Source organism: Leptopilina heterotoma, unplaced genomic scaffold, assembly GCF_015476425.1.
Source record: "Leptopilina heterotoma isolate Lh14 unplaced genomic scaffold, ASM1547642v1 Lhet_325, whole genome shotgun sequence".
NCBI lineage: Eukaryota > Metazoa > Arthropoda > Insecta > Hymenoptera > Figitidae > Leptopilina > Leptopilina heterotoma.
The window spans coordinates 242,184-269,415 of NW_025111019.1; the positions used below are offsets into that span (position 1 = coordinate 242,184).

Consider the following 27,232-nt stretch of genomic DNA (forward strand, 5'->3'; position numbering starts at 1 on the left):
AATTCTCGTCAGTGCCATAGTGCCATTAATATATTTCGACTGGTTTGCCTCTGTGTGTGATTTCGTCGGTCGTCGGGCTCGGGGGTAACAAACCTCCTGCTCTCGTGTCCTCTGTTCATCAGAGCCGGGGAAAATCGATTCGATTGTCGTTTCCAATCAAGTGCGACTCAGACTGAAATTCTCTCAATATACACCAATTCCTATTGGCAGCTTGATAAATTCACAGCTCTTTCATATTCACATTCAAAATAGATTGTAATCTGTATTGTTTGATTTTGGAAAAAAATATTTTCCCAGCTTTTCAATTCGATTACTTTTAAAAATATTTAGAATAAACGGTATAATTAATTAATTACCAGAATGAGTGGTGGAATTAATGATGATTTTAAATTTCTTTGTTTCATTTCGATCAACTGATGCATTTAGTAGTTCTAGTGTTTGTAGAGATGCTGTAGTCAAAATGTCTTGTCGAATTTTTATTTACTGAAAAAGGTTTTTTCCTCCTTTTCTGTTGGCGAATATCCACGAGGAAAATAGTCGTAAGGCGCCTGTGAAACTAGAAGTTTTGCCAGCAAAGATTTTGGCTTGTTGAAAACAATTTTCTCTTTATACAACGACTCGACTACACGGGTCGGTTGGGTGCCGCCTATTATAATACGAATTCCTGTTTTACGTTCCAACCTTTCCTCTCCTCTCCTCTCCTCTCCTTGCCTTTCCTTTCTGTCCCACGGAAAAAATGAATTCCGAATCGCTGCACTAAAACTTTGGTCGTGACGGATCATTCCCTTGACCCTTGTCTCGTCTGTCATCTAAACTATTCTTCGATCTGAAAGGAAAAAACTTTAGGACATGATACGTATGATATTTCAGTAGGAGATTCGATGCACCTGATCTTCGCTTCGGTTTGTTATTTGTCGTGCATTTAACTTCGAAGAGGACATTTTTAGAAACATACCTGCTTAATATTTCCAATCCTATTTTTAATTTACTTGGTTGTTTAATTATTCCATAACAGATAGTAAAAATACTATCGAATTCGCGTATGAAAGACGCAAAAATCATTTCCCATGGCGTTTGATAGTTGTTAGGTATCGTCTGTGGAAATTCTTTCTCGTCACGCATTCGGAAACTGAGACCTTACACCAGTGATGCTATATCTGCTTACACCATTACATCTTCACACTCGCGATGATAACGGTACTCGCAATCTCTTCTTCTCGACTCTACACAAATATACAAACAACCTGGAGGAAAAGTTGGAAAAGTTGGAAAAACGCATTTACAAGAACAAAATGTACACCTTTGCTTCTTTGATCCGTTTTCAAAGGAAGCTTCCCTTTGAGAAATACCCCCTGGGTTTTGTCCTGGATTCATCAACAAAATAAATAAACCAATATCAAAGTACCATTGTTTTTGCATATTTTTATAAGAAGCCTGTGACGATACGACTTTCTTTTTCTGTAAATCGTGAAACTGTCCGTATACGGACAAAAATTTATCAAAAACCTAGTCATCAGGCAACTAGGTTTTTGATAAATTTTTGATGAGTTTGTAAAGTACTAATATTGATAAAGTTAAAACTTGTTGCTGTTAATTTGTCGTTAGATGTTAGCTATTAGGGAATTCATAGAAGCATAAGAGATTGGTCCCCCCTCCCGTGTCGTGTGTACGGAAAATATTGCTCCCAAGAGTCGAATTGCAGTCTGTTCTCAAGGCAACTGATATATCCGTTTATATTTGCTACCTGTTGCTTTATTTCATTGACAAAGTCCTATACATTATTTCGAGGAAAATTTTCAACTTTATATTTGTCAAAAACGAGAAAGATGAGTATTTTGTAATTTTATTTTCGATGCATTAGCCGTTTATCTCAAGGAAACATTTTTTCATTTGGTGTGCTTCAGGAAAAGCATTAATCGAAATCTGGTTATATTTTATCATCAGAATCATTAAATTCTTTAGTGGGTCTTAAAATTCATTATCATTTTTATATCCCATTCCGAATGCGAAGAGAGGTATCAACATCATTGTTGACAATTATTAAACATTGACGTTGACATTGACATTGACTTGTGGTAACCTAGATGTTATAACTTTCAGGGGTAAAAAGTTCCAAATGTCCAAAGAAAACCTGCAATCAGGGGTAATAGGTCCAAAAAACCGAAGAAGTCTTACAATCAGGGGTGAAAAGTTCGAAAAAGGCAGAATAAATACTACAAGGGGCGAAAAGGAAGAAAAACTAAAAAGATCTTCTAAATAATTTACCAAAAGAACAAGGCAACAAAACATTTTGACAACCTCGAGTCTGAAAGTTACAAGTTTACAAAGTCAAAACAAGTATAATATATGTTAATTAGAAAACTACCTCAAAAGGCGTTCAAAGGATTTGTTAAATAAAATCAAAAACCTCCTCCAGAACCTCGCTCAATCTCGTCTCTTTTACTGTCTGCATGCATATAGTACATAATTTAAAACGACTCCACTCGTCTTTATCCACCATCCTCGAGTCAAGATTATCCCTGGAACTGAAATGTTTCAAGGGGCTATACAATCAGAGGGTAGCAGGTGTTGCGAAATAAATGCTTCTCTTCTTTATTGAGGACATCGCGTTCGTTTCCGCAATTTAGTCAAAGAAAAAGAATGCAATCACAATTTTTACAACAAATTCCCATTTATTTATTATTTTTACCACACAATAAAATAATGCATTATTTTTGTCATTTATTTCAGTTTGTGTATAAAAATGACAAAGTGGAGCGGAAGTAAGAAAAGAGGAGTGGTAGTAAGTCTATTAATTTATTGTGAAACGGCGGTGGACAAAACAGCCGCACTTACACTGCATACGCATACGGGTGAAATTACCATGCAGATGTCCCTCTCTCCCGTAACAGTTAAAAATCGACCAAATGCAAATAAGCATTCGTCCATTTTAATAAAGTTCAAAGTAACGAAATAACCAATTTCATTGTGACAAAAAGTCGGAAAATTTTTGTTTTACTGATCGAGAAAAGGTTTATTTCGAAATCGATTTATAGAGCAAGATTAATTTCAAGATTAATTTCTATAATTAAACCTCTTTTTAAGCAGAAGGAATAATGGGAAATGTTTTTTCTTTGAGAACTGCAAATTTTCTCCCAAAGAAATAAAACCAAGCCCTTCTATTGTAAAGATTCATTATGAGATATTATTGCTTCAGCAAGTTTACAAACTATCGCATTATTATTATTTTAGACCTACTTATTCTCTCAATTTGCATTATTGAGATATTTGCTCCCAAAACAATAAAAGAAGCTTTGGTTTAAATTTAATTTTCCCCTTTAAAGAACATCATAAATGGGTTTTTGTCAAGCCCAAACAATTACATTGAAAATGGAATACAACTATAATTGGATTTTTTTCCTTTCAATCGAAAACTTCTATTTGCTGATAGTAGGAAGAATTTGCATTTCTCAAGTGTTGGCACATTTAATCGGCTTGTAGGTGGATTTATGATTCATCAAATCGAAATGAATAATGATAAACAAAGGTGGAGTGGAAGAAACATGTCCTATTATTAATATACTGTATTCATACTTTTCATTATTTTATTTGTCTTACTACTGACACTATATTCCATACAGCATTCAAAATTTTATTTATACAAATTTTTATTTAAAATTTTTGTTTTCAATACTTTGTGATGATGATGTGCTGATTTATAAAGAATGATGTCATAGAAAATCTTAGTCCCGACACTTTTTAAAATCGGATATTGCAGGAACCAAACAAAAAGAAATCCATACATAAAAACTAATATGACTAGATGCTAAAGTTTGATTTTTTATTCAAACCTTGTGCAATAGAGAAAAAACAATCTTGAACATCATCTGCATATTAAATATTTTTGTCCTCAACCTTTACAAGGGAGAAAAACATGCTTAAGATGATAAGCGATCATCTATTGAAACAATAATAAAAATGACTTTGAAAAACAAATTTACTGCCGAGGAGAGAGAGAGAGAGAGAGAGTAAAATTGATACAACATCCTGTTATTTAAATGCAACACTGTAAAGGTGGAGTTGAAAACTGGTTACTGCATCGGGAAAATTAATTAGAGTTCATAGGTAGCTACCACAATTTTATCAGCAATAAACTATATGTGGGGCAGTGCAGATATAAATAAATCATTACATTCCCATTTCTGTCGGTAAATCCATACCGAAACCGAAGGCGTAAATTTAGAGAATGCAGACTATTCCAAATATTGACACTTTTCTCTTTTGTCAAAAGAAAATAATCACTTCTTCTTTTATCTTTTCATTAGTTTTCAATTTCACAGAATTCTATTTATTGCTGAAGCATTATTTAATCATTTATTAACTTCACATGTGAGTGGTTGCATGAATGATTCATACAAGCTATTTCTTAATGGTACAATTATTATTGTTACGGCAATTCGTTGGGTAATAATAAGTTTGCCGGACAAATTATTACTCTTGATAGAATATATTATTAATATAGAGGAATGTAATTCAAAGCAACATTTACATTTTCTTACAGTATTTTTCAAAATAATAAAACATTAATAAAAACATTTGCTTTTTTCAATTAATTTTAAATAAAAATTCGATTGGATGAATCTAAACTACAATTGCAATTTTAATGAAACTTTCCTCAATTCAATTATTTTCAATACAATTCTTCTTAAGAATTCAATTATTTTCAATAAAATTCTTAGCAAGAAATCAATTATTTTCGCATAAATAATAAATTTTTTCTCAAGAATTCAATTATTCTTTAAAAAAGTTATTAAAATGCTTTATAAATTTGAAAAATTATAATAAAATTGATCATTACAATTATTTTCGTAAAATATAACATTCTTCCTAGGAATACAATATTATTGTCCAAAAAGTTTGTAAAAATCTTCGAAACAATTCTATCATTTTCGTAAAAAATAAAATTCTTCGAAGCAATTCAATTATTTAAGAAAATTTAATAAAATTTTTCCCAAGAATTCAATTCTTTTCAAAAATAAAATTTTTCACAGGAATTCTATTATTTAAAAAAAAATGTAATAAAGTTCTTCGTCAGATTTCAATTATTTTCAATTTTTTAATGAAATTTCTCGATGGAATTTAATTATATTCAAAAAGTTTTAAAAAATTCTGACAAATTTAATTATTTACAAAAATCTAAATAAAATTCTTCATAAGAAATTAATTATTTTCATAAATAATAATATTTTTCTTCGGAATTCAATTATTTTCAAAAATAAAATTCTTCACAGGAATTCAATTCTTTAAAAAAATTTTTAATAAAATTAGTTGCAAGTTATTCAATTATTTTCATAAATAACAATACTTATCGCAGAATTTCAATAATTTTTATACAATTTTAAATAAAATGATAGAAAATTGCATTTATTCTCAAATTTTTTTTTTTGAAATTCGCTGAAAGAATTCAATTATGTTTAAAAAATTTGATAAAATTCTTCATAAAAATTCAATTAATTATTTTTGTATTTAAATAATTGAATTCTTGTTAAATTTTCTAATAAAAATTAATTAATAAATAAATTTCACTTAAAATTTTAAATTAAAATTGAATATTAAAAGCATAATGTAGTAAATTCATAGAAATAATTGAATTTTGAAAAGGGTTCGAATTAAAATCTTTGAAAATTTGAATAATAATGATTAAATATTTATTTAAGAAAGAAGTTATTAATGTTTTTATCTGGAAATGCGGGAAAAGTCAGGGAAAAAGAAAATTAATTTTTTGTCTCAACCCTGAACATGTTTTGCAGGATTGAATATTTGTACCCTTTGACGGTATAGTTGCGTTGTCCAATATTTTTTTTCTTGAGAAAAAATATTTCTATTCTATTCTATCCCATTTGGACGAAGCTATTAGTCCTAAAACGACTAATAAGCTTAAAAGCCTCGATCACCCACAATTTCCACTTCTAAGAGTATCCGCTGAGTTGACAGGTTTCTCTTTCAATTTCAATCCCTCATTCTACCAAGTATAAAGGTGTATACACACACAGCCCGAGGAACGTGTTCTTCCCCTTTTTTCTCGCAATTTCCCCGAGATTAGAAAGTTTTTGAAAGTGATTAATTGCAAAAGTATAAAATATGTATATAATATAATATAATTAAACTTTTTTTCTTTCGCTCTCTATCTCGATTCTTAATTAAAACATGTTTCTTTAATTGTTATTTTTCTCTTTCTGTTTCAGGTAAATCGAATCATATACACTTTTACTTCGACGAGTTTCGTGAGTAAATTCAAATATTTTACTTTTTTTAATTCAAGTCATTTTTCTTCTTTCTTCTTTTTTTCTCTTTAGAGGTGAAATTAGTATTTATTTTACTGGGAAATTGTTAACTTAATAATAAACATTATAGGTTTCAATTTCAAATTATTAAATTCAATTATAGTATAGTAATTAAGTATTCAGTTATTCAATCAAAAGTAATCAAAAGTTATTAAATACCGAATATTGTTAATTAAATTATAAAGTACCTAACTAATTAAATATAAATTAATTAATATAAGTTACTAATATTAATTAAATGAAATATTTATAAAGAAAATATTGAATAATATTGAGGAATGTTGTAATAATGTTAATAATAATAAATTGAAAATCGATAGTCGCGAGGGGAACGCTGAGTATGTGTTTGCGTCGATGATACTTGCATCAGTTTATAATGAGTTTTGATTCTTGAGGAAGATTCGCTCGCGAGTCGCGACATAGAAAACGACGTCGCTGAAGACGTGCGAGTCTAAGTCTATCGTGTGTGTGAGAGTAGAAAGTGATTTATTAGTAAAGCGGTCTTTCTTGCTTTGTTGCGTGATTGAAGAAACGAATTCATCGTTCGCGTAACATCTTCTCATTATAAAACTCATTTTATGTAGATATCAACAAAATTCCACGCAATCATTCGCTTCAATGTAGTTCAGCAATTTCTCGTCTGAATTTACGATGTCTAGCTAACATTATTCTGATAATTTCATTTTTACTTTATTTATTTACACTTTCATATTTACTTTTTCTTTTTTTGTCTTTCTAGGTTCGAAAATTTAATCCGTTTAATAATAATCAATTTCATCTAATTAAAACTAATAATACTTCATTTAATTATTTACTGATGTGCCTTTTGTTAAAAGGAGTTTTAATTATTTTTCAAAAATTAAGCCTGTGTATTATTAGAAAATATTTATTTAATTATATAATTTGTGTCCTTCCGGCTGAACAAATTTATTTTACATGATAATAATAATTAATTGCATTTAATTGTAAACGCCACTGAATTTAAAAAAACGCCTTTGGCAAGAATCAACCCTGGACTTCTATGTACACGCAGCAAGCGCAATACCCCTAGGCCATTTGTCCGATGCGCCGATTGCCAAATTCAAATTTGCAATTAACCGAAAACGGATGTTTACAATTAAAGAGGGAAATAAATAACAAAATTTGAAAATAAACCGAAAAATTAAATATAAAATCGGTGTAAATAAATGGTGTAAAAGAATGCCAAAGGATGCATTTAAAATTGATGGAGGATTTTCATTAAATTTCTTTTTTTTTTTTTTTTTTGGTATTTCGCCTGAACTTGTTACAACTGTACGCATTAAGTTTCATGCATTTCCAAGTCCCATCGCGATTACTGTAACCAGTGAAAGGTCGCGGGGTCGCCATGTCGTCGTAATAATAGCGAAACGTGCGTTAGTTACGTGCCTTTCTCACTTCGCTCAACGGGCCATTTCAGTCTTTTTCAAACGCGCGTCAAACTATGAAAATGCCGCCTGTCTTTGTTGCATACCTTCATGTTACACGTTCACATTTACATCTTTTTAAGCAATTTTAACAAATTTGCAATGAAAATAAAAAAATATTTTCTCCTATTTACATTTTTAATTATTCCCCGCACTGGCTAGTATTTTTCGTAAAGTATAATCATTTAAAAAAATTTCCTTCGAATTCCGATAAATAATTTTCATCATACAGTCACTCGAGAGGAATTTTATCGAATTTATGACAAAAAATTCCGATAGAATTCCGATGATTTTCCAGATGGAATCCAGGAATTCCAATGGAATTTCACTTTGGAAATTGGTCAGAAAACGGATGAAATTGTAGAGAAAAATATTAATTTTATGCCAATAAAATTTCAACGAGCATTAATTAGCGAATTTTTCTAAATAGGGCTCGAACTAGGTCCGTAAATTTGCAGAGTTTCAATTATTATATTTTTAATGTAATTAATATTCAATTAATTATTGTTAAAAATTTTATTGCAATTCGTTAAAAGAATTCAATTATTTAAAATTTTGTTTATAAAATACTTTATGGGAATTCAATTTAAAGAAACATTTCATTATTCAATAAGTTATTAATTTTCGTATTTAAATAATTGAATTCTTGTTGAAATTTCTACACTGGAGAAAAATTTATTTGATTCAAATAACTGATTAATTAACTATTATTATCAATTAAATATTAATTTGAATCAAATAATATTTATTGGAGTCAATTAAATGATGTTTGAACCAATAATTTCAGTATTTGAAGCAAATATGAATTGAACCATTTAATTGACTCCAATAAATATTATTTGATTCAAGTAAATATTTAATTGATAATATGGTTATATGAATCAATTAAATTCTTTTTCAGTGTAGGGTAAATAGTAGAAAGTAGACCAGCAGGATGAATAGGGCTAGTAGGATAAACACTGGAATTAGTATGATAAATATCAGGACTAGTAGGATGAATAGCTGCAATAGTTCGAAAGGTTTAGAACATCCGAAAGAGGAGTTGGTGTATAATTTGTTATTCTTCAATCCGTTCATTTTCATCATTAAGGGACTTACACTTTCATTTTGCATTTCGAATTTTTGATGAGAAGAAAATAAAAAATTTGCAACGGAAATGCTTTCTGGAATTTCTGGTTATTTTGTATTCTTCTTATTGTTGCTATTAACTGCCCTGACGAGAGATAAACTTTTGATTTACTGCTTCAAACTAGGAAGTTATGTCAACCTGTATATCTGAGTTGAGTTAGAGAAACTTGTATGTTGAAAATCTTGTTTTCAAGTTCACTATACATATACTTGTAACTTGTACACACAGATATCCTAGGAAAGAGAACATTGTAATTTTCGTTAACTGCAGAGCAATTTCGAATTTTAAAAGAGTGCATCATAATTGTCGGTAATTTACTTTTATGTTCTCTTGTATTGTATAATATCAAAAATTGAGAGAGAGGAAGAGAGAAAATTGTTCAATTATAAATTCGTTTCCATTCTTCCTTTCTTTGGAAAAGAATGGAAAATCAATGAATTTTTAAACGAATAACTATTTTGATTAGAATATAAATAATTGAATGCCTTTGTTGTAACATGTGTTTATGTGCTTGGAAGAATTTATGGGAACACCTTATATTCTCTTTAGAAATTATTGGAAAGTCCATTTTTCTCTCTGGGTTTTAGAATTTTTTCCTTTTATTTTTTGCGCCTTTTTTCATTGATAGAGCACGGTCAGATCAGGTGTTTTTGTTGTTTACTGTGATGTGCAGAGTGTACAGAGTTGTTGACTATATATGTATATACAGTGTGTGACTACTGTTGGTTTATACGTGCCTCGGAAGTACATATAGTACACGTCGAATAACGGTGTTTGTCGTACACATTCGTTTGCCTTGGAACTTTATTAAAATCCACAGAAACAAGCGCAACTGTTTGAGTTTCAAATTCCAATAATAATCCAATAATAATTCTCCTAATTATTCTTATTAAATAATTGCAGAGAAACATTTTATCTCGTATTTTAATTCACAGCGCCAGGTGTTATTGTCTCGTACCTCGTTATTTTTTTATTTTTACTTTTATTTTTCCTTTTAGTTTTTTTACATTTATTTTCACTTTTATTTTTACTTTTTTCGAGTTTAATTTTGTTTCGCTTGATTCTCTTTGAAGAAATCGTAGAGATAACTTTTTTTACTGTTTCGGCAACAAATTTAGGGTACAGATGGCAAACCAATTATTGTACAATGCTATATTAAATGTCAGAATGGATATAGTGTGTGCCATTTGTAGACGCTATTAAACAATAGAATACAGATGCTGTACGAGTTGAAAGCGCCTATTAATCTTTGGGTTACGGATGTTGAATTGCATTTTTGGTAGATATTTTTATAGTACGCAAGGAATTACACTGCTTTTTAATTGGCATCAAAATTTTATATTTCCGAGAAATGCTAAATTTTATCGCTGTCAAAAGAATTTTTCATCATCTTGATAGGAATATATTCATTGAAATTGAAGAGTCAGGGAATTGATCTTCCTTAATTTGTTAGACACCCTGTTAGAATTCAGATCATCTAAAAGTGCTATAAAGTTGAGATAATCTAAAGATGGAGCTGAAGTTAAAGGATAAAAGAGTATTAAACCGTCATCATGAATGAAATGATTGAGAAAACTTTCTAAAAAGTACCCTAGGAAACAAGCATTTGAAAATTTCGTATAGACTTAATATTGTACACCGTAATTTAAAATCAACACTGTCACAGTGATACATCCACCTTTTTTCACAATACAATAACATTACCATTTGAGATACATCATTTCTAAAGTGGTGTCTTAATTAACATACAGTATGTATAATGTGCGTTTTTACAACATCATTCATCGAGTATTATGCTACGCCTATTATTCATAAATAACTGTTCATTCTCATTCTTCTGAATACACCAATAATACTCACTTGTTCCCGAGTATATCCACTTGCTATCTGTGAGCCAAGCACTTTATATATTTATCCGAGTTGAATAGTCACAACTTAGAAAAGAAACAGGAAGTTCCTTGGTCTCCACGAGTCACGAAAATTGTTAGAAAAAGAATTGTTTTTCTTGCTAAAAACCGCTTTTTTAGTTTGTAACGTCAACTTTATTTTTCATCCCTTAATTTTTTCTTTCTAACGAATGTAAATATTTTTGTGTACCCTGCGTGAATAAATAATTGCCGTATGCGATTTGTCGAATCGCATCCGCATTACATTCAGACCGAGACTGGTATTTGGGACGAACGTTTTGTCACACTTGATTGAACACTTCAAGTCAACAGTCCTGCTAAGAAGCATTTTGAAATTAGCTGTCGCCTTTTATCTTCGAATGATTGATTTTCTTTTAAAGATTTGTTACAGATTTTGTTCTTTTTCTTTTTTAGAGAAAGATTGATTTCTTCATTAAATGATACTCATTGAAGAAAAAAACGATTTGTTTTCGTCAAGAAAGGATTTTTTTTGATATTTTTCTCAAGAGGAAAAAGTATATTTCGTAGAAATCCAATTGGCTCCGACTGGTGCCATACCTTTTTTCTTTCTTTTTTTTTGTGTTTTATATCTAGAATTCTTCTTTCACTTCTCGTTACCTCGTCCTCTCGAGTTTGCTCTCTTCTAAAGATCTTCCTCAGTCTTAAAGAAAGTATCTCCTTTCTCGCTCTTCTCTCTCGTCTATCGCGACTTTTCTCTCAAGAAAACATCATACTACAAAGGAAAACGTGTACCGTGTTGAAATCTCCTTTTCTCATTAGTAAAATTTACACCTCGCCTGTCACATCTGTCCAATTATTAAAGCAAATCATGCTGGGAATGAAGAGAAGAAAATTTTATTTTACGAGCTCTGAGCAATTTATACTTTAACGTATTACAGTTGTAGGGCTGCAATTTAAGATGTTTCAAAATCAAATTATGTAATCTGTTCTTATTTTATTTTAATTAAATAACAAATTTTCACGTGTTTAGAATCATCTGTAAAGTTGGTAATAGATTATCTAAAGGTTTGTTCATCTCCATACAGATAATTCTAAAGCTGTTTGGATGGAGTCTGGTTCGCCTGATTATTTTTCGTTTGGATCATAATAGAAGACAAACTTTTGGATCATCTATCAAGATGTTTTAAAGATATCTTTATAGACGACCCAAAAGTTTGCCTTGATCCAAACATGGAGATATCTTTAAATAAACTTCAGATCATCTAATATAAAAATCTAAGAACAATACCATCTTCAGATTCTCCACATTCTATAAAACGGGATATTGCATTTTTACCAGACAATTTTAAAATACTCGGGATAATTTAAATAAACACGCATCAGTACCAAATAATCTAAAAATAATACCACGTTTAGATATTTTTTTGTGCGTCATTCCAACACTCCTCTTCCTTCTTTTTTTCTGAAAACCAAACATGTGCTCCTTCCATTAAATTTTTCTCCACTTCCTCTTGATTCATCATTTAATCGAGAATTCCCCCAGTGTTTTTTTTGGTTTTTGTATTAGTAAATCGAATAGTATAGATGATTTCGAAAGATGACGGTTATGACTATGAGATTTTTGTTTTTCAGATTTATGTATTCGAATTTATGGGACGTACACTTGGGGGCTTATAACACAAACCCTTAATTAAGTCATGACAGCACGTCATCTACTCGTAAAAGCATCACGCACTGTATACACGTTTGATTCAATCAATCGATTTTCTCATATCCGGTTAATCTTGAGTTCGCGGTCATGACACGAATTTTAATCGATCTCTAGTATTGGCAATCTATTATAGGAAAATGCAGCTGTACTTGGATTTTTTTCGATACTTGGAAAACGAAGCATATTATTTACATCTCATCTCTCAATTTTTCTGATTTCTTTCTTCTATTGGATTTAAATATTTATTTAGCAAAATTATTCAAGGTTTGATTAATTGAATTTAGAAATCAGTGCGAAGAATCAGTGAAATACAAAATATAATCAAATTAAATAAATTACTTTTTCGACTTTTTTTCTATTTTTAATTGACTAAGGCGAGTTTTCTTGCTTGTTAAAGTCGGATCCGAATTTGAAAATCTTAATTCCTATGGAAAAATAATAATTATTAAATATTAATTTAAAAAAGTAGTAGTAGTAGAAGTAGAAGTAACAGAAATAGTAATAAAATAACAAATAGTAGGAATAGTAGGAATAGTGAAATTGCAGAAAGAGGAGCATTTTTGTGCGACATGTGAAAGGGCTGACATAACGGCAGTAAATTCTTAATATGCGGAGATGTAAGGTTTGGCATAAAATAAGGGGAATATTCTCGAGAAGTAGTAGTAATTTTAGAAATTCCCGAGGGAGACTCGAGGATCGATATTGAGGTAGGTCAGTGAAAGAGTACTTCATTTTCTGAGGACTATATACGAAAGATTATGTCTCCACTAAGCGATTTAAGGTACCCTCAATAAAACAAACCAACTTTTTTCATCAAGATTTTTCTTTTTAAGAGACTCTTTGTTTTATACCTCAATAACATATTCTGAATTTTAGAGAAAGCTTTTCTTCTGTTCAAAAAGGAAGTTTAAGTCTTTTCATAAAAATTTATTTCTCAGAAATCTATTGTTTTTTTTTATATTTCGAAACAGTTTAGTTTTTGAAAAAGGATTTGTAAAATGCTACTCACATTTGGGGCTATAACTTTGAAAGCGATTTAAAAGCTTGTAAATAATCGAGTGACATGTTTCTTGTGATTTTTCGGAAGACCCAGAAGAAAAGTAATGAATGAAATTTAAAGTGGAGTAATTAACGTCGCAAAGTACCTGCCGTTGTAAGTAAAAAGCCAATATTGAGGGGCGGAGGAATACGCGGGCAAAGGGAATAGAACAATAGAACGATATTACGTGCCAAGAGATTGCATTTTGTATTGTACGGCATGTTTAGGTATTGCAACTTGTCTGCTTGTGGTTTATATCTTGCGAGAGGGTCGAGGATTAATCACAGAGTCACCAAATTGCACCCTCATCTCATTTCCACATCCTTCAAATACACGCTCCGTCTGCATTATTATTTAGTAGAAAAGTTGCATTCTTGCATTCTAATCTAAACGAATAAGCTTATTATAAATAGTGAATTCTAAAGTAGTGCAAGCACTAGTCTGTAGGCTCTAATAAGGTTCAACAAACAAAGGGAAACATTAACAAGTGGGTGTAATTTATTACGGGATTTGGAGAGTTAGGTAAATAACAAATAAGCATATTGTGCAGGTGAGGAAATTACGTGGAGGGAATAAAATGTGAGTTAAATGGTGGGAGGGAGGGAGGGATTCCAGAAGGTAGTCTGCAGCGTGTCCTCCCTAGAAACTAAGGGATGCTGGGGCGTTGCTATGACTACCCTACTTTGTTTTCTGTTCCCAATTACCTGGACGCTGGTTGCCAACCTACCGCAAAGTCCCTAGAACACGGTTATCATGCTACAAAAGTCAATGCAATATTAATGTCGGGAAACATCTCCATTGCCCGCTGTACACAATCTGCTTGCATTTATAATAATTTGCACTCTGCACAGCTCGGAATAATATTATTAATGCAATTCCTAACCTCTTTTGCACTACTTATCTTACTGAAGCTGTTACTTGTCCTACAGTTGTCCCTAATGGTCCGACTATTTATTCCACTAGTTCTACCTATCCTACTAGTATACTACTGTTCATCTTATCTTTCCCACTACTTATCCTACTATTCCTTCTGTACTGTGCCTGTTTTTTTTCTTCTGTTGGTTGCATAGCCTGTTGCATACTACAATTTCTTTTCCTACTTCTACTGCTATTAGTTTTCACCAACAACAAATTAATAAGGAAAATCTGCATTATGGTTCGCAACTCTATTTTAAAAAAGACAAAAAACATTTCTACTTGCAGATTTCGAGCTCAACTATACTAAAACCTACTATTTACAACTTTTTATACATTATATGCTACTATTTGGATACTGACAATTCTATAAAACTAATTTTTTTGAAAATTTTTAATTTCAATTGTGTTGAAATTATTTGAATTCTTTAAATTATATTTAATTATTTCAAAAGTATTAACGAAATTATTTGAAAGAATTTAACTATCTTAATAAGTAACAAAAATTTTCATAGAAATTGAATTATTTTTAGGAATTTTATTAAAATTTTTTGCAAAATTTAATTATTTTCAAAAAATAACAATATTTATCGCACAAGAATTCAATTATTTTTAAAAAGTAATAAATTTCTTCTTGGAAAATCAAATATTTTTAAAAAAAAATTTAATAAAATACCACATAAAAATTCAATTATTGTCAAAAATTTTAGTAGAATTTTTTGTAAAACTTAATTATTTTTAAAAACTTTTCGTAATTCAATGATTTTCAATATCGACTATTTTCATGAAACTTCTAAACAGAATTCAATTATTTAAAAAGTTGTTTGTAAAAATCTTCGTAAGAATTGAATTCTTTTCATGAATAATAAAAATTTTTTAGGTAATCAATTATTTAAATTAGAATTTGCATAAAATTATTCGAAAGAAATGAATTAATTAAAAAAAATTTCATAAAATTGTTCGCAAGAATGAAATTATTTTTCTAAATATTGAAATTCTCTGATGAAGAATAAAATTCGTTGCAGGAATTGAATTTATTAGCAGTAGGATGAGAAGGAGTAAATATTTTCGATGAAAATTAGGAAAAAGTCGGGAAAATGAAATATGGAATGGAATTTTCGTCAGTTTTGGGAAGAGACTGACGCGAGTTTTGTTGGTCGTCAAGTTTAATTTTTCGTTAGCTACTTTTTGCTACTTTTTAAAAATGAATTATCGAGTGCGAAGTCTGTACTCGTATTGAATAAACAATGTTGATTTGAATTATCGAGCAATAATTGTTGATGCTACAATGTGTGTGGGGGTAATGCAGGTATCTGTAAAGCGCATCTCTAGAAAACTGTCGATAAGAGGGAATCTCCCGTTGTTATTCAAGTTCTCTTATCATTAAATAATCAAATTTTCCCTCCCATGATAAATATAAACATTGAACGAACAATATTTGATGAAAATGTTTTTTTCCTGCTCTACTCACGAGAAATGTGCCTATAAATAAACCTCTCTCTCAGTACAATATTGTAATGTAAAGAAAAAGAATAAAGAACAGAACCTTCAATAGAATTTATTTGGATTTTAATTTAAAATTTTGTTCTGTTACAGCAAAGAAGCAAAATGGAGCAGCTCTACGAACAAACAGTTTGGGTTCTGGAGCGAGAACACCGCCAATTGAAAGGAAAAGTAAATTTTCCGCTCTCGGTAGACTATTCAAACCATGGAAATGGAAACGAAAAAAGAAATCGGATAAATTTGAGGCTGCATCGAGATGTAAGTTTTATTTTACATTATTTTGACTTATTTTCTTCCTTTTTAAGTTAAAGTATTCGAAAATGATTATTTTATTCTTTTTTTAAGCTCTCGAGAGGAAAATTTCTTTTCGCGCGAAAAGAGAGGAATTGGTGCAAAAAGGAATACTGTTACCCGAGAGTCCAATCACACCAATACCAGAAAATGGTGAGTCAGCTCTTTAATTTCTTATGTGCGATGTCACAATTTTGCGCACTCCGCAGTCATTTATATTTACAGAGGGTCTCAATAATTATTTCCTAATTACTCTCCAACTTTTCATTTTATTCAGTCTTCATTATATTTTCAATAATAGTTAATATTAAGTATTACATTAGTGAACAAGTATAATTCGGTTTAATAATAATACAATAAATGTAACAAATAAATTTATTTTTTATTATATTTAAATATAAATAAATAAAGTAATTAAAATAATGATAATAATACTAATAGTAATGTTTATATTATTATCACGTTTTTATTTTTTTAACTATCTATTACTCTCGAAAATTAGAAATTAAAACGATAAAATTTTAATTTTCCAAAATTTTTATTTCAAAGTCTTTCGTATTTGAATTCTTTAAAAATTTGTATTTCTCTGTTAATAATGGTTATTGATCCTTTCGTGAGTAAGTTACCGTGGAGGAAAATGTTTAAATTATATTTTACTGCACGTTATCTTTCTTACCGACCTTAAATTCGTTTTATTATTTCCTGAGCAATTGACTAGGTGCCGCCTCTGACATGAGTCACAGTTATTTCATTAGACTATCAAAGTTTTACATTTATTGAATTGAATTACACGCATTTAAAGAGTAATGAAAAATATAATTTCAATTTTTTTAATTTTTATTTTAAAAATTTATTTATTTAATCTAAATTTATTTAATGAAGCAATTGATGTAAGTGCATTATTAATCAACTATAAATAATAATTAATAATTAAAAATGAAAAAATTTTAACAATTCCATAAATCACACTTACTGGCCTCGGATATTGAATTTTTCGACTTTTTTCAATTATTTTATCAAATTTTAATTATTTTTAAAAGATTGTACCAAAATTCAATTATTTTAAAAATATTTTATCAAATTTCAATTATTTTAAAAAGTTTTTACCAAAATTCAATTGTTTGGAAATTTTTTAATTGTATATATAATAAATTGAATGTATAGACAATAATAAATTACAGTTACAAGATAAAATTTTTGTTGCAATACTGAATTAAATAAACGACTTTTTTGTATTTTTAATCGACTAAATAAGCGACTTTTTGTGTTTTAAAGTCGATTCGAGGCCTGCACTTATTGAAATTATTAATTGCTTAAAAATTTTAAATAGACTTTTAAATTTATAATTTGTATTTTAGCAAATAGATATTTTGAAATTATTTACATTATTAGATATTTATTCAAAGTTTTGTGTATTAATATGTGAGATTATATTTGATGCAAATGTAAATTATAGCCGGTGCACAATAAAATCGTAAATAAATAATAAAACTACATCTATATTTAAAAATTTAATATTTGCATAATAATAGTTTTCATTATTATTAAATAATCTAAATAATGAATAAGAACTGTCTTTAGTTGTATACAATTAAAGAAACAAAAAGAATAATTAGAAAAAGTAAAATTGAAACGTAAATAAAACAAAAAAAATAAATAATGCTTTATTTAAAGAATAGACATTAAACATTAAGGTAATAAACCGAATAATTGTGAAACATTTCAGGTCCCATGGGCGAGTCGCGAATTACACAGAAACCACCGACTCCACAACAAACGTCTCAACATCAACCAGGAAACGGCACCGGTAATGGTGGCACAACTTTGACCCAAGGGATAACCACTGCTGGCCAGCAATCCCAGAAACCACCATCGGCAACGTCGACACCGACAACTGCCAATTCGGGTCCACCCAACAATCAAAATTTACTGCATCTCTCGTCTCTTTATCCGGGATTACCGCAGGCGAACCAACACAATGGAAACGCACAAGGTAGGAAAGACAATTTTTTATTTCATTCCCCACCGGTTTCTTGGAGAGTTTCTCCAAAATGAGGCGAAAACAAAATTAGCAATTCGAGAATAAAAGTAATGGTCGAAATCACGTAACCGAAACTGATGAACAGTAGCACTCGTTTGATTATTTTTTCGTTGATGTCATCAGTCGATTTGTTGGTATTCAAATTGCCGATTTCGCTTGGATCCTCATGTAGATACTTATCCCACCATTTGTCCACGATTCCGGCATCGTACATCCTTTGGACTAATTTATCAAAGTGCTTGACGAACGGCGATCCCGGTTCCAGAGCGGTGTTACTTAATGTCGAGAATATTTCCTCTTCGATCATTTTCACTGCCGGTTGGGAATTATTTCCCTTCAAATTATTCAGTAGATGGAGAATTTCATCCTTCTTTCCGATACAAGTGACGTTTTTATACCTGATCAAATTTTTAATACATCCTAAAGTTGCATCCGTGCGTTCCGCTTTGTCGAACAACTTTCTAATGTCGCCATCACTTGTTTCGTAGCAAAGATAGTAGTAGAGGGCTTCGCTTCGGATGGCAATTTCCGAGTTTAAAACGTCTTGCATACTTTCAAACTTTGCATTTTTTTCCTGTCCAACGTAAACTGATGTTAAGCTGGTGTGTATGAAGGAGGAGAAGAAAAAATTCAAGAAGAGAATAAGTAGGAAGATGGCTTTTTCTAATATTTTCCTCGGCTCGTTAGGAGCGACGAAGCCGATCATCATTTGCAGAATGTACTCCGTGTGCCAGACTCTTTCTTCGAAGCGTAGTAGTCTGAAAATTAGGGATAAAACTGTCGGCACGCTGGTTACTATAATCAGACTCAGACCGTGGTTTGTGATTTCAACCGTGTCGCATTTGTCCTCGATTATCGGTACTATTAAAACTATCTTCGCCATGCTGACACCTCGGCTGAATTCGTAGAGTTTGTTTTCGCACTCCGCGTATCGGCCGAATTCGGTGCCAACGAAGTGGATGTCCCGGTCTATTAGGGCAAGCACCTGATGGCTGGTTTCATTTCGAAAACAACCGAACGATCCAGCTTTCGTTATGTTCGCGATTTCTATTTTAAAATTCATCAACTCGGACAGGAGCGATATTTTTTGATACGTTAGACCGGAGACATGACGTGGATTTTGGTCATGATTTATAAAAACTTCCGGTGGTCTTTCCACGAAGCTTATCGTCATTCGGTATCCTTGCAAATTCTTCACCTTATTCGGAAACCAAGGACCAGTTTTGCTGACTCTCAGAGTGTTACTAAACGGATCAAAATTGATAATTCTTGTCTTCTTTTGTTGCTTGTTCTGTATCACTTGTTTCAGAGTTTGGTTTCCTTTGTTAGGTTGCACTATCTCCAAAACCGTGGCATCTAGAAATCGTTTCGACCATAACTTCTCTAGTTTTTGTCTGTAGACGGAAGTTTCCATTTCCCTGAAGTTGACAATCAAGTATTTTGGTCTCATCCTATTTTGACAAATGTGGCCAAAAAATTCGTCCATTTCATCCCTAGTATTTTGGTCCTTGTCGTTTTCTGTATTTATCAAAACAAACAAACAGTTCTGGGTATTTTGATAGTCATCCATTTTCTCACTTTTCAGTAGTTCTTCATTTACAGCCACTAATCTATTCGGAAAAGTGTTTAATTTCTTCAGGAATGTTTGAATTTCTAGGAATGAATCCTTGAGGATCGCATTTCGACCGAATTCTTGGAAATTCGTTCCATTAGGTTCACTTTGTTTCCGTATTTTACTACCACTAGACATAATTTTTTCCGATCTTACATTCATGAACAGAACAATTTCATGAATGGTGCAATCCTCCTTGGTGGAATTGATGAAATCGTCCAGCCACGTTTCTCCTCTTGCATCAATCATGATGCTAATAAGAACCAAAATTCGCAGGTACATGTCCATCGTGTAATCGACTGAATGTCGTATGTCAACTAGACACTTTCTTATTTTTAAAACAGGAGTAACTACAAAGTAAGGTCATTTTCATGCCAACATATGCGGTAACACAAATATCAAAATAATACAGATGCTGTTTGGATAAATACAATTATTATCAACCATTTTTTCCTGACTGTAGAAGGAAAATCGATTCTTCTGCATACAATTGGCAGAAAGAAAAGTATAGTTTATAAATTTTGCACAAAACTTTGTTTGTTTAGATAAATATACCAGTTAAAAAATTTTTGAATTTAGAACTAGAGAATTTTTATGGTAATGAAATAACAGCAATTCGATAATAAATACTAGAATCGAAATCAAGTATCCGAAGCTGAAGACGAAAAATACGTGTCTAATTACCTTGTCGCTGAGATCTTCAGTCGATACTTGAGCACTCAATCCGCCCATTTCATTCGGATCCTCATTGTAGTATTTTTTCCACCATTTATCAACAATTCCGGAGTCATACATTCGTTGTATTAAAATATCGAATCGAGAGGCAAACGGTGATCCAGGTTCGAGAACGGTATTACTCAGAGTGTTAGTGATATCCTCTGGTATTATTTTTGCAACCGTTTGTAACACACTTTCCGCCTTTTTCGATGTATACTTTAGGGCATTCTCTCTTTTCACGATACAAGTAACATTCTTGTGGTTAATCAATTCTTCGATACATTCTTGCATTATTACGTTGAGGTGCTCCGCTCGTTCCAACAATTTACGAATACTACCATTGCTTGCTGGATAAAAAAGATAGTAGTAGAGGGATTCGATTTTTACTGGTATTTCCGCTTCTAGGACGTCGTCAATTTTGTCGAACTTTATTGTTTGTTGATTACTCACTTGATTTGAAGTTAGGGTCATAAAAATGCTCGATGAGAAGAGAAAATTAGACCCGAAAATGAATATGAAAAACATACGTTCGTTTCTTTTGTTTGGCTCGCGTGGTACGACGAAACCCATCATCATACGAACAATGTTCTCAAGATGCCAAAGTTTGGGATCGAAGTGAAGTAACTGAAGGAAGAGCCAGAGAAATACTGGTATGCTTAGAAATAGAATTCCGTTCATCGATTTCATGATTATTTTCGTATCGACTTTTTCTACTATAATTGGAACAAGGAGAACACTCTTTGCCATACCGATGCCATTGCAGAATTCGTAGAGATAATTTTCACAGGGTACGTTTCTCCCGAATTCGATGGCAATTAGGTCAATCGTACCGTCTATCAGTGCACGTACCTGACCGCTTGTTTCATTTCGATGACAGCCGTATGATCCTGCCTTTGTTATGTTGGCGATATTGATTCGAAAATTCATCAATTTCGCCAGAATGGATATCTTCTGATGCATTAGGCCCGAGACTTTCGGTGGTACTACATTGTGGTCTATGGTGACCTCAGGTGGTCGGTTAATGTAGGCAACGTTTATGTTATATCCCTGTAGATTGCCAAGTTTGTCCGGAAAGAAACTATTCCTGGAACATCTTTTACTTATTTTCAGGGTGTTACTGAATGGATTCAAATTAAAAATTGTTGTTGTCCCCTTTGATTTGTTTTGTTGATTCTGTTGTTCCTCTAACACATGGTTGAGTTTTTGGGTTTCTTCGTCAGGTTGCGTTATCTCCAAAATTGTGGCATCTAGAAATCTTTTTTCCCACAATTGTTGTAGATGTTGTCTGTAGAAGGCAAGACTCATTGTTCCGAACTTGATGATCAAATATTTTGGTCGCCTTCTATTACGACAGAGATTACCAAGGATGGTATTTATACTAGCCCAAGTATTTTCGTCCCCTTCGTCATTTTCTGTACTTATCAAAACAAATAAAGAATTCTGGGTATTTTGATAGTCACTCAAAAATTTCTCACTTGATTTCAGTAAATCTTCATTTACGGCAACTAATCTGTTCGGAAAAGTGTTCAACTTCTTTAGCAATGTTTGGATTTCTCGATACAAATTCTTAGAGTTTGCATTTTCCCTGTAAGATTCGTACAAATCCGTTCCATTAGGTACACTTTCTTTCACATTCCAATAGTCACTAGATACAATTTGTTCCTGACTTGTGTTCACAAACAGAATAATTTCATGCACGCCACTGTCCTTTTCGACAAATTGGACTAAATTGTCCATCCACTGTTCGCTACTTACTTCAATAAAAATGCTTCCGAAGAGAAAGAACTTTTGATAGATTTTCATTTTTCAGAATTAAAACTGAACATTTCAAAGTGCTTTGATGATATCGACTGCTTTTCAAATATTAAGGAATACTATCAATATTGTTTTTCTGTACTAGTAAAATTGCATAGAAGGTGCTTCCATGGCAACGTTTGCCACAACATAGCAATAATGGTAAATTTCGTACCTACAATTTGAATAAATATCATCTGTAAGTGGATTTTTAGATTTGAAATTTCTTTTTTGTTCTATTTATTTCCAAGCAGAAATCGGAGCTTGCTTTAGCAGATAGTCCGTAAATAATTCGATTATAAAGACAACAATGGAAATTACGTATCCGATACTAAAGATTAAGAATATTTGCGTAATTACCTTGTCACTGATTTCCACAGACGCTAAAGTGTTCAGTTCTCCTGCAGTTGTTAAAGACTCATAGTAGTATTCATCCCACCATTTTTTGATAATTCCCGAATCATACATTCGCTGTATCAAAATATCGAATCGATTAACAAACGGTGAACCAGGTTCCAAGATAGTATTACTCGTACGACTGACAATATACTCGTCGATAATTTTCACAACTGGTTGCATTATCATCTTGTCTTTCTTCATTACCGAAAGATAATACATTGTCACATCTTTGATAACGATGCAAGAGACATTTTTGTAATTAATCAATTCATCGAGACATTGTCTTTTCGTATCATTCACTTGCTCTGCTCTGTCTAACAATTTTCGAATTTTCCCCTGACTCAATTCGTAAGTGAGATTGTAATGCAGTGCTTCGATTCTGACAGGAATTTCCGAGAGGAGAACATCTTTGATGTTTTCAAATTGTACTTTTTGATCACTGTGAACTTTTACTGATGTTAGTGTCATGTAGATAAATGATGAGAAGAAGAAACTTGACCAGAGTAAGAGTAGGAAGATAATTTTCTGCATTCGCCTATGTGGTTCGTAAGGCACTGTAAATCCCATTAAAATTCGGATGATTGATTCGAAGTGCCAGAAATTTTGATCGAAATTTAGTATTTTGAATATAAGGAAAACAAATATAGGTACGCTCAGAACTACTATACCATTTACGGCATTTATTTTAATTTGTGTTTCGGATTTGTCTGGCAAAATTGGAACCACTAGGAGAAACTGCAATATTCCTATGCCTTTGCTGAATTCGTAGAGCTTGTCCTCACAGGATACAAGTCGTGCGTATTCCATTGCAATCAGGTTGATCTTTCCAAACCGTAGGGCTCGATTTTGACCTACTGTGTCATTTTTCACGCAACTGAAGTTTCCATTAAATGTGATATTTGGAATTTCTATTCGAAAATTCATAAGGTTTGACAAAAGTGCCAATTTTTGATACATTAGTCCAGAAACGATTAAAGGTCTTTGTGAGTGGTTGATAAAAACCTCAGGTGGTCGATTTACGAAACTTATTTTTAAGTCATATTTGTGTAGATTGCCAAGTTTTTGCGGAAAAAAATGGTTTCTCGAACAATTTTTACTTATTTTCAGGATGTTACTGAATGGATTCAAATTAATTATTCTTGATGTCTCCTTTCCTTGGTTCTGTTGCTTTAAAAGTTTGTTTTCCTGATTTAGTTGTTCCTTTTCTTCATTTTGTTGCTGTAACAATTGGTTTACAGTTCGACTTTGTTCGTTAGATTGTATTATCTCCAAAATTGTGACATCCAAGAACCTTTCAGACCATAGTTTCTGTAGATGCTGTCTATAGACAGTATTTCCAAATTTTTTAAAGATGATGATTAAGTATTTAGGTCGTTTTCTATTTTGACAGAGCTCTGATAGAAGATCACTAATATCTGCCAAAGCATTGACCTCCTTGTCTTTACTTTTCGAATCTATTAAAACTAACAGCGAACTTCGTGGATTAAAATCTTGTTCCTCGAATAGTTTCCTAGAATCTTTTTGGAAATCATCACTTATTGTAATCAGTCTCATTGGAAAACAGTTGCTTATCTTCTGAAGTATCATTTCAATCATTGCATAACGGTTATCTTCGTATGGATTTACATCATAATTCGAAACACCCTTACAATTTTTGCAGTTGTTAATAAATAACACAACTTGGTGAATGTTTGCATCATCTCTGATATAGTCAACAAGTCCGACAATCCATGATTTCTCCTCTTGTTTTCCCTCTGAGACCAGAGCAAAAATAAAGATTAGAAGTAGGCAAAGTTTCATTTCGATCTTATAGCACTACAATTTTTTGTTACTCATCATCACAGGAATAGTAGGCTGGCCGTATTCTTCTCAACTTTAGAGAAGTAGTGAATGTTTCATAGCGTAAAATTACCATTCGTTTTCATGACAACAGTCGAAAAACAAACCTTGAAGAAATGGAGAAACAACTAAAGCAAATTGAATTCAAAATCAAGATACATGAATAAATTGGATAAGTTTCTTAAAAGGCAGAAATGGAATGAAAAGTTAGGATCTTATCTTTTGTTTTACTTTCTTACCAATCAATAATTCGAGCATAAAGACGAAAACGGAAATTACGTATCCAATACCAAACATCAAAAATACTTGTTTGAGAACCTTAGCACTTGTTTCTCCAGACATTATTGAAGTATGTAAGTTACCAATTTCCCTCGGATCTTGGTAATAGTACCAATCCCACCATCTTTTCACTATTCCTGTGTCGTACATTCTTTGTATCAACACATCGAATCGATGAACAAACGGCGATCCTGGCTCCATAACAGTGTTACTCATCCCATTGCTAATTTCCTCATCAATAAGTTTCGCAACAGCTTCACTCTTTCCTTTCTTGGTCAATGAAAACTGATCTAAAACGGTATCCTTCGTAGCTATACAGGTGACATTTTTAAACAACCTCAAATTGTCCAAACATTTCTTAATTTTTCGATCCATGTGATCTGCTTTGTCTAATAATTTCCGAATATTACCATCACTCTCTTCGTAGGTAAGATTGTAGTACAATGAATCCATTTTGATCTGAATTCCTGAATCAAGAACGTCTTGAATATTTTCGAATTGTGCCTTTTGGTTATTTTTCACGTAAGCTGTTGTCAAGGTTGTGTAAATGATTGAACAGAAAAAGAAATTCGTAAAAATTAGGAATAAGAAAAATATTCTCTCTAACTTTCTTTTTGGTACCAAGGGAACAGCGAATCCAATCATCATTTGAAGAATGTACTCGAAGTGCCAGACTGTTTTATCAAAGTGGAGAATTCGAAAGAGTAGAAAGAAGAAGAACGGAATAGCTAAGATGGAGACTCCGCTTAGGGCTTGAATAATTAATAATTCAATATCTATTGTTTCGGATTCCTCTGCCAAAATTGGAACAACGAGAATAATCGTGGACATGCCAATACCTCGACTGAATTCGTAGAGTTTGTTCTCACAGGACGCGAACCTTCCAAACTCTGTAGCAGCAAGCTGAATATGCCCATTCCGTAAGGCATGATTTTGACCAACTGATTCATTTTTCACACAATTGAAATATCCGAAAGTTGTGATATTTGCAACGTCTATTCGAAAGTTCATTAGTTTTGCCAAGAGTTCGATCTTCTGATACATTAATCCAGAAATATTTAGCGGTCGTTGGGAATGATTGACATAAATCTCAGGTGGTCTGTTCAAGAAACTTATCTTTAGTCTAAATCCATGTAGATCGCGAAGCTTTTCTGGAAACAAAGTACCTCTTTTGTTGATATTTAAAGTGCTTTTAAATGGATTGAAATGAATAATTCTTGTCTTCTCCTTTTGCTGCTTCTGTCGCTGTATCACTTGTCTCAGAGTTTGGTTCCTTTCGTTAGGTTGTATCACTTCCAGAATTGTGGCATCTAGGAACCTTTTTGACCACAATTCTTGTAGGTGTTGTTTGTAGACAGCAGCTTCAATTTTTCTAAAGATAATTATCAAATACTTTGGTCGCCATCTATTTTCACAGAGTTCTGTTAGAAAATCGTTAACCACCCCTAAAGGAAATGAATTTTCCTTATTTTTCAAATAAATTAAAACGATAAGCGAACTTCGTGGATTAAAGTCAGGTTCCTTGATTAGTTTTGCAACATCTTTTAACAATTTGTCACTTATCGTAATCAATCTCATTGGAAAATTGTTGCTTATCATTTGGAGTATATTTTTAATTGTTACAAAATCTTTATCGTAATCTTTGGTAAAGTTTTCACCAAAATGGTCTCTATTGTCTGTGGTAAATATTCCATTAATGAATATCACAACTTCATGAACTGATTCATTTCTAATGTTGTCAAAAAGCTTAATAGTCCATGCCGCTTTTTGTTTTTCATTGGTTCCTCCCACGATTAAAGCAGTAACAAAAATTAGAAGCAAGTAATTTTTCATTATCGACAATTTTTTTGTTACATTTGATAAGTCAGACAAAATATGGACTTTTCCTTTTCAACCTTAAAGGAATAGTGAATGTTTGTGTATCGGAAAATAAGTATGTATTCGTTTTCATGACAACAGTTGTTGAAAAACAATCTATCAATAAATGAAAAAAACAACTAAAGCAAATTGAATTCAAAATCAAGATACATGAATAAATAGGAAAGGATTCTTAAAAGGTAGAAATGGGATGAAAATTTATGATCTTATCTTTTGTTTCTCCTTCTTACCAATCAATAATTCGAGTATAAAGACAGAAATGGAAATTACGAATCCGAAACTAAAAATCAAAAACACTTGTTGAATTGCCTTGTTACTGGTTCCTTGCGACATTATTGAAGTATTCAAGTCTCCAATTTCCCTTGGATCCTCGTAATAGTACAAATCCCACCATTTCTTCACTATACCTGTGTCGTGCATTCTTTGTATCAAAATATCGAATCGATGAA

General features: G+C 31.7%; 1 protein-coding gene across 10 annotated transcripts in view; it reads left to right on the forward strand.

Annotated features, from left to right (window-relative positions):
* The window catches only part of LOC122504964 (phosphatase and actin regulator 2), a 131,117-nt gene that overhangs the window by 31,418 nt on the left and 72,467 nt on the right, over positions 1–27,232 (forward strand). For 6 of the 10 annotated variants that reach the window (XM_043616345.1, XM_043616339.1, XM_043616340.1 and 3 more), the window contains 4 exons: positions 6,225–6,263; positions 16,027–16,191; positions 16,279–16,377; positions 17,951–18,217. In XM_043616345.1, the coding sequence (XP_043472280.1) occupies positions 6,225–6,263; positions 16,027–16,191; positions 16,279–16,377; positions 17,951–18,217 (570 nt within the window). The remainder of the gene's footprint in view (positions 1–6,224; positions 6,264–16,026; positions 16,192–16,278; positions 16,378–17,950; positions 18,218–27,232) is intronic. The other 4 variants (XM_043616346.1, XM_043616347.1, XM_043616348.1 and 1 more) reach the window with 1 other exon arrangement.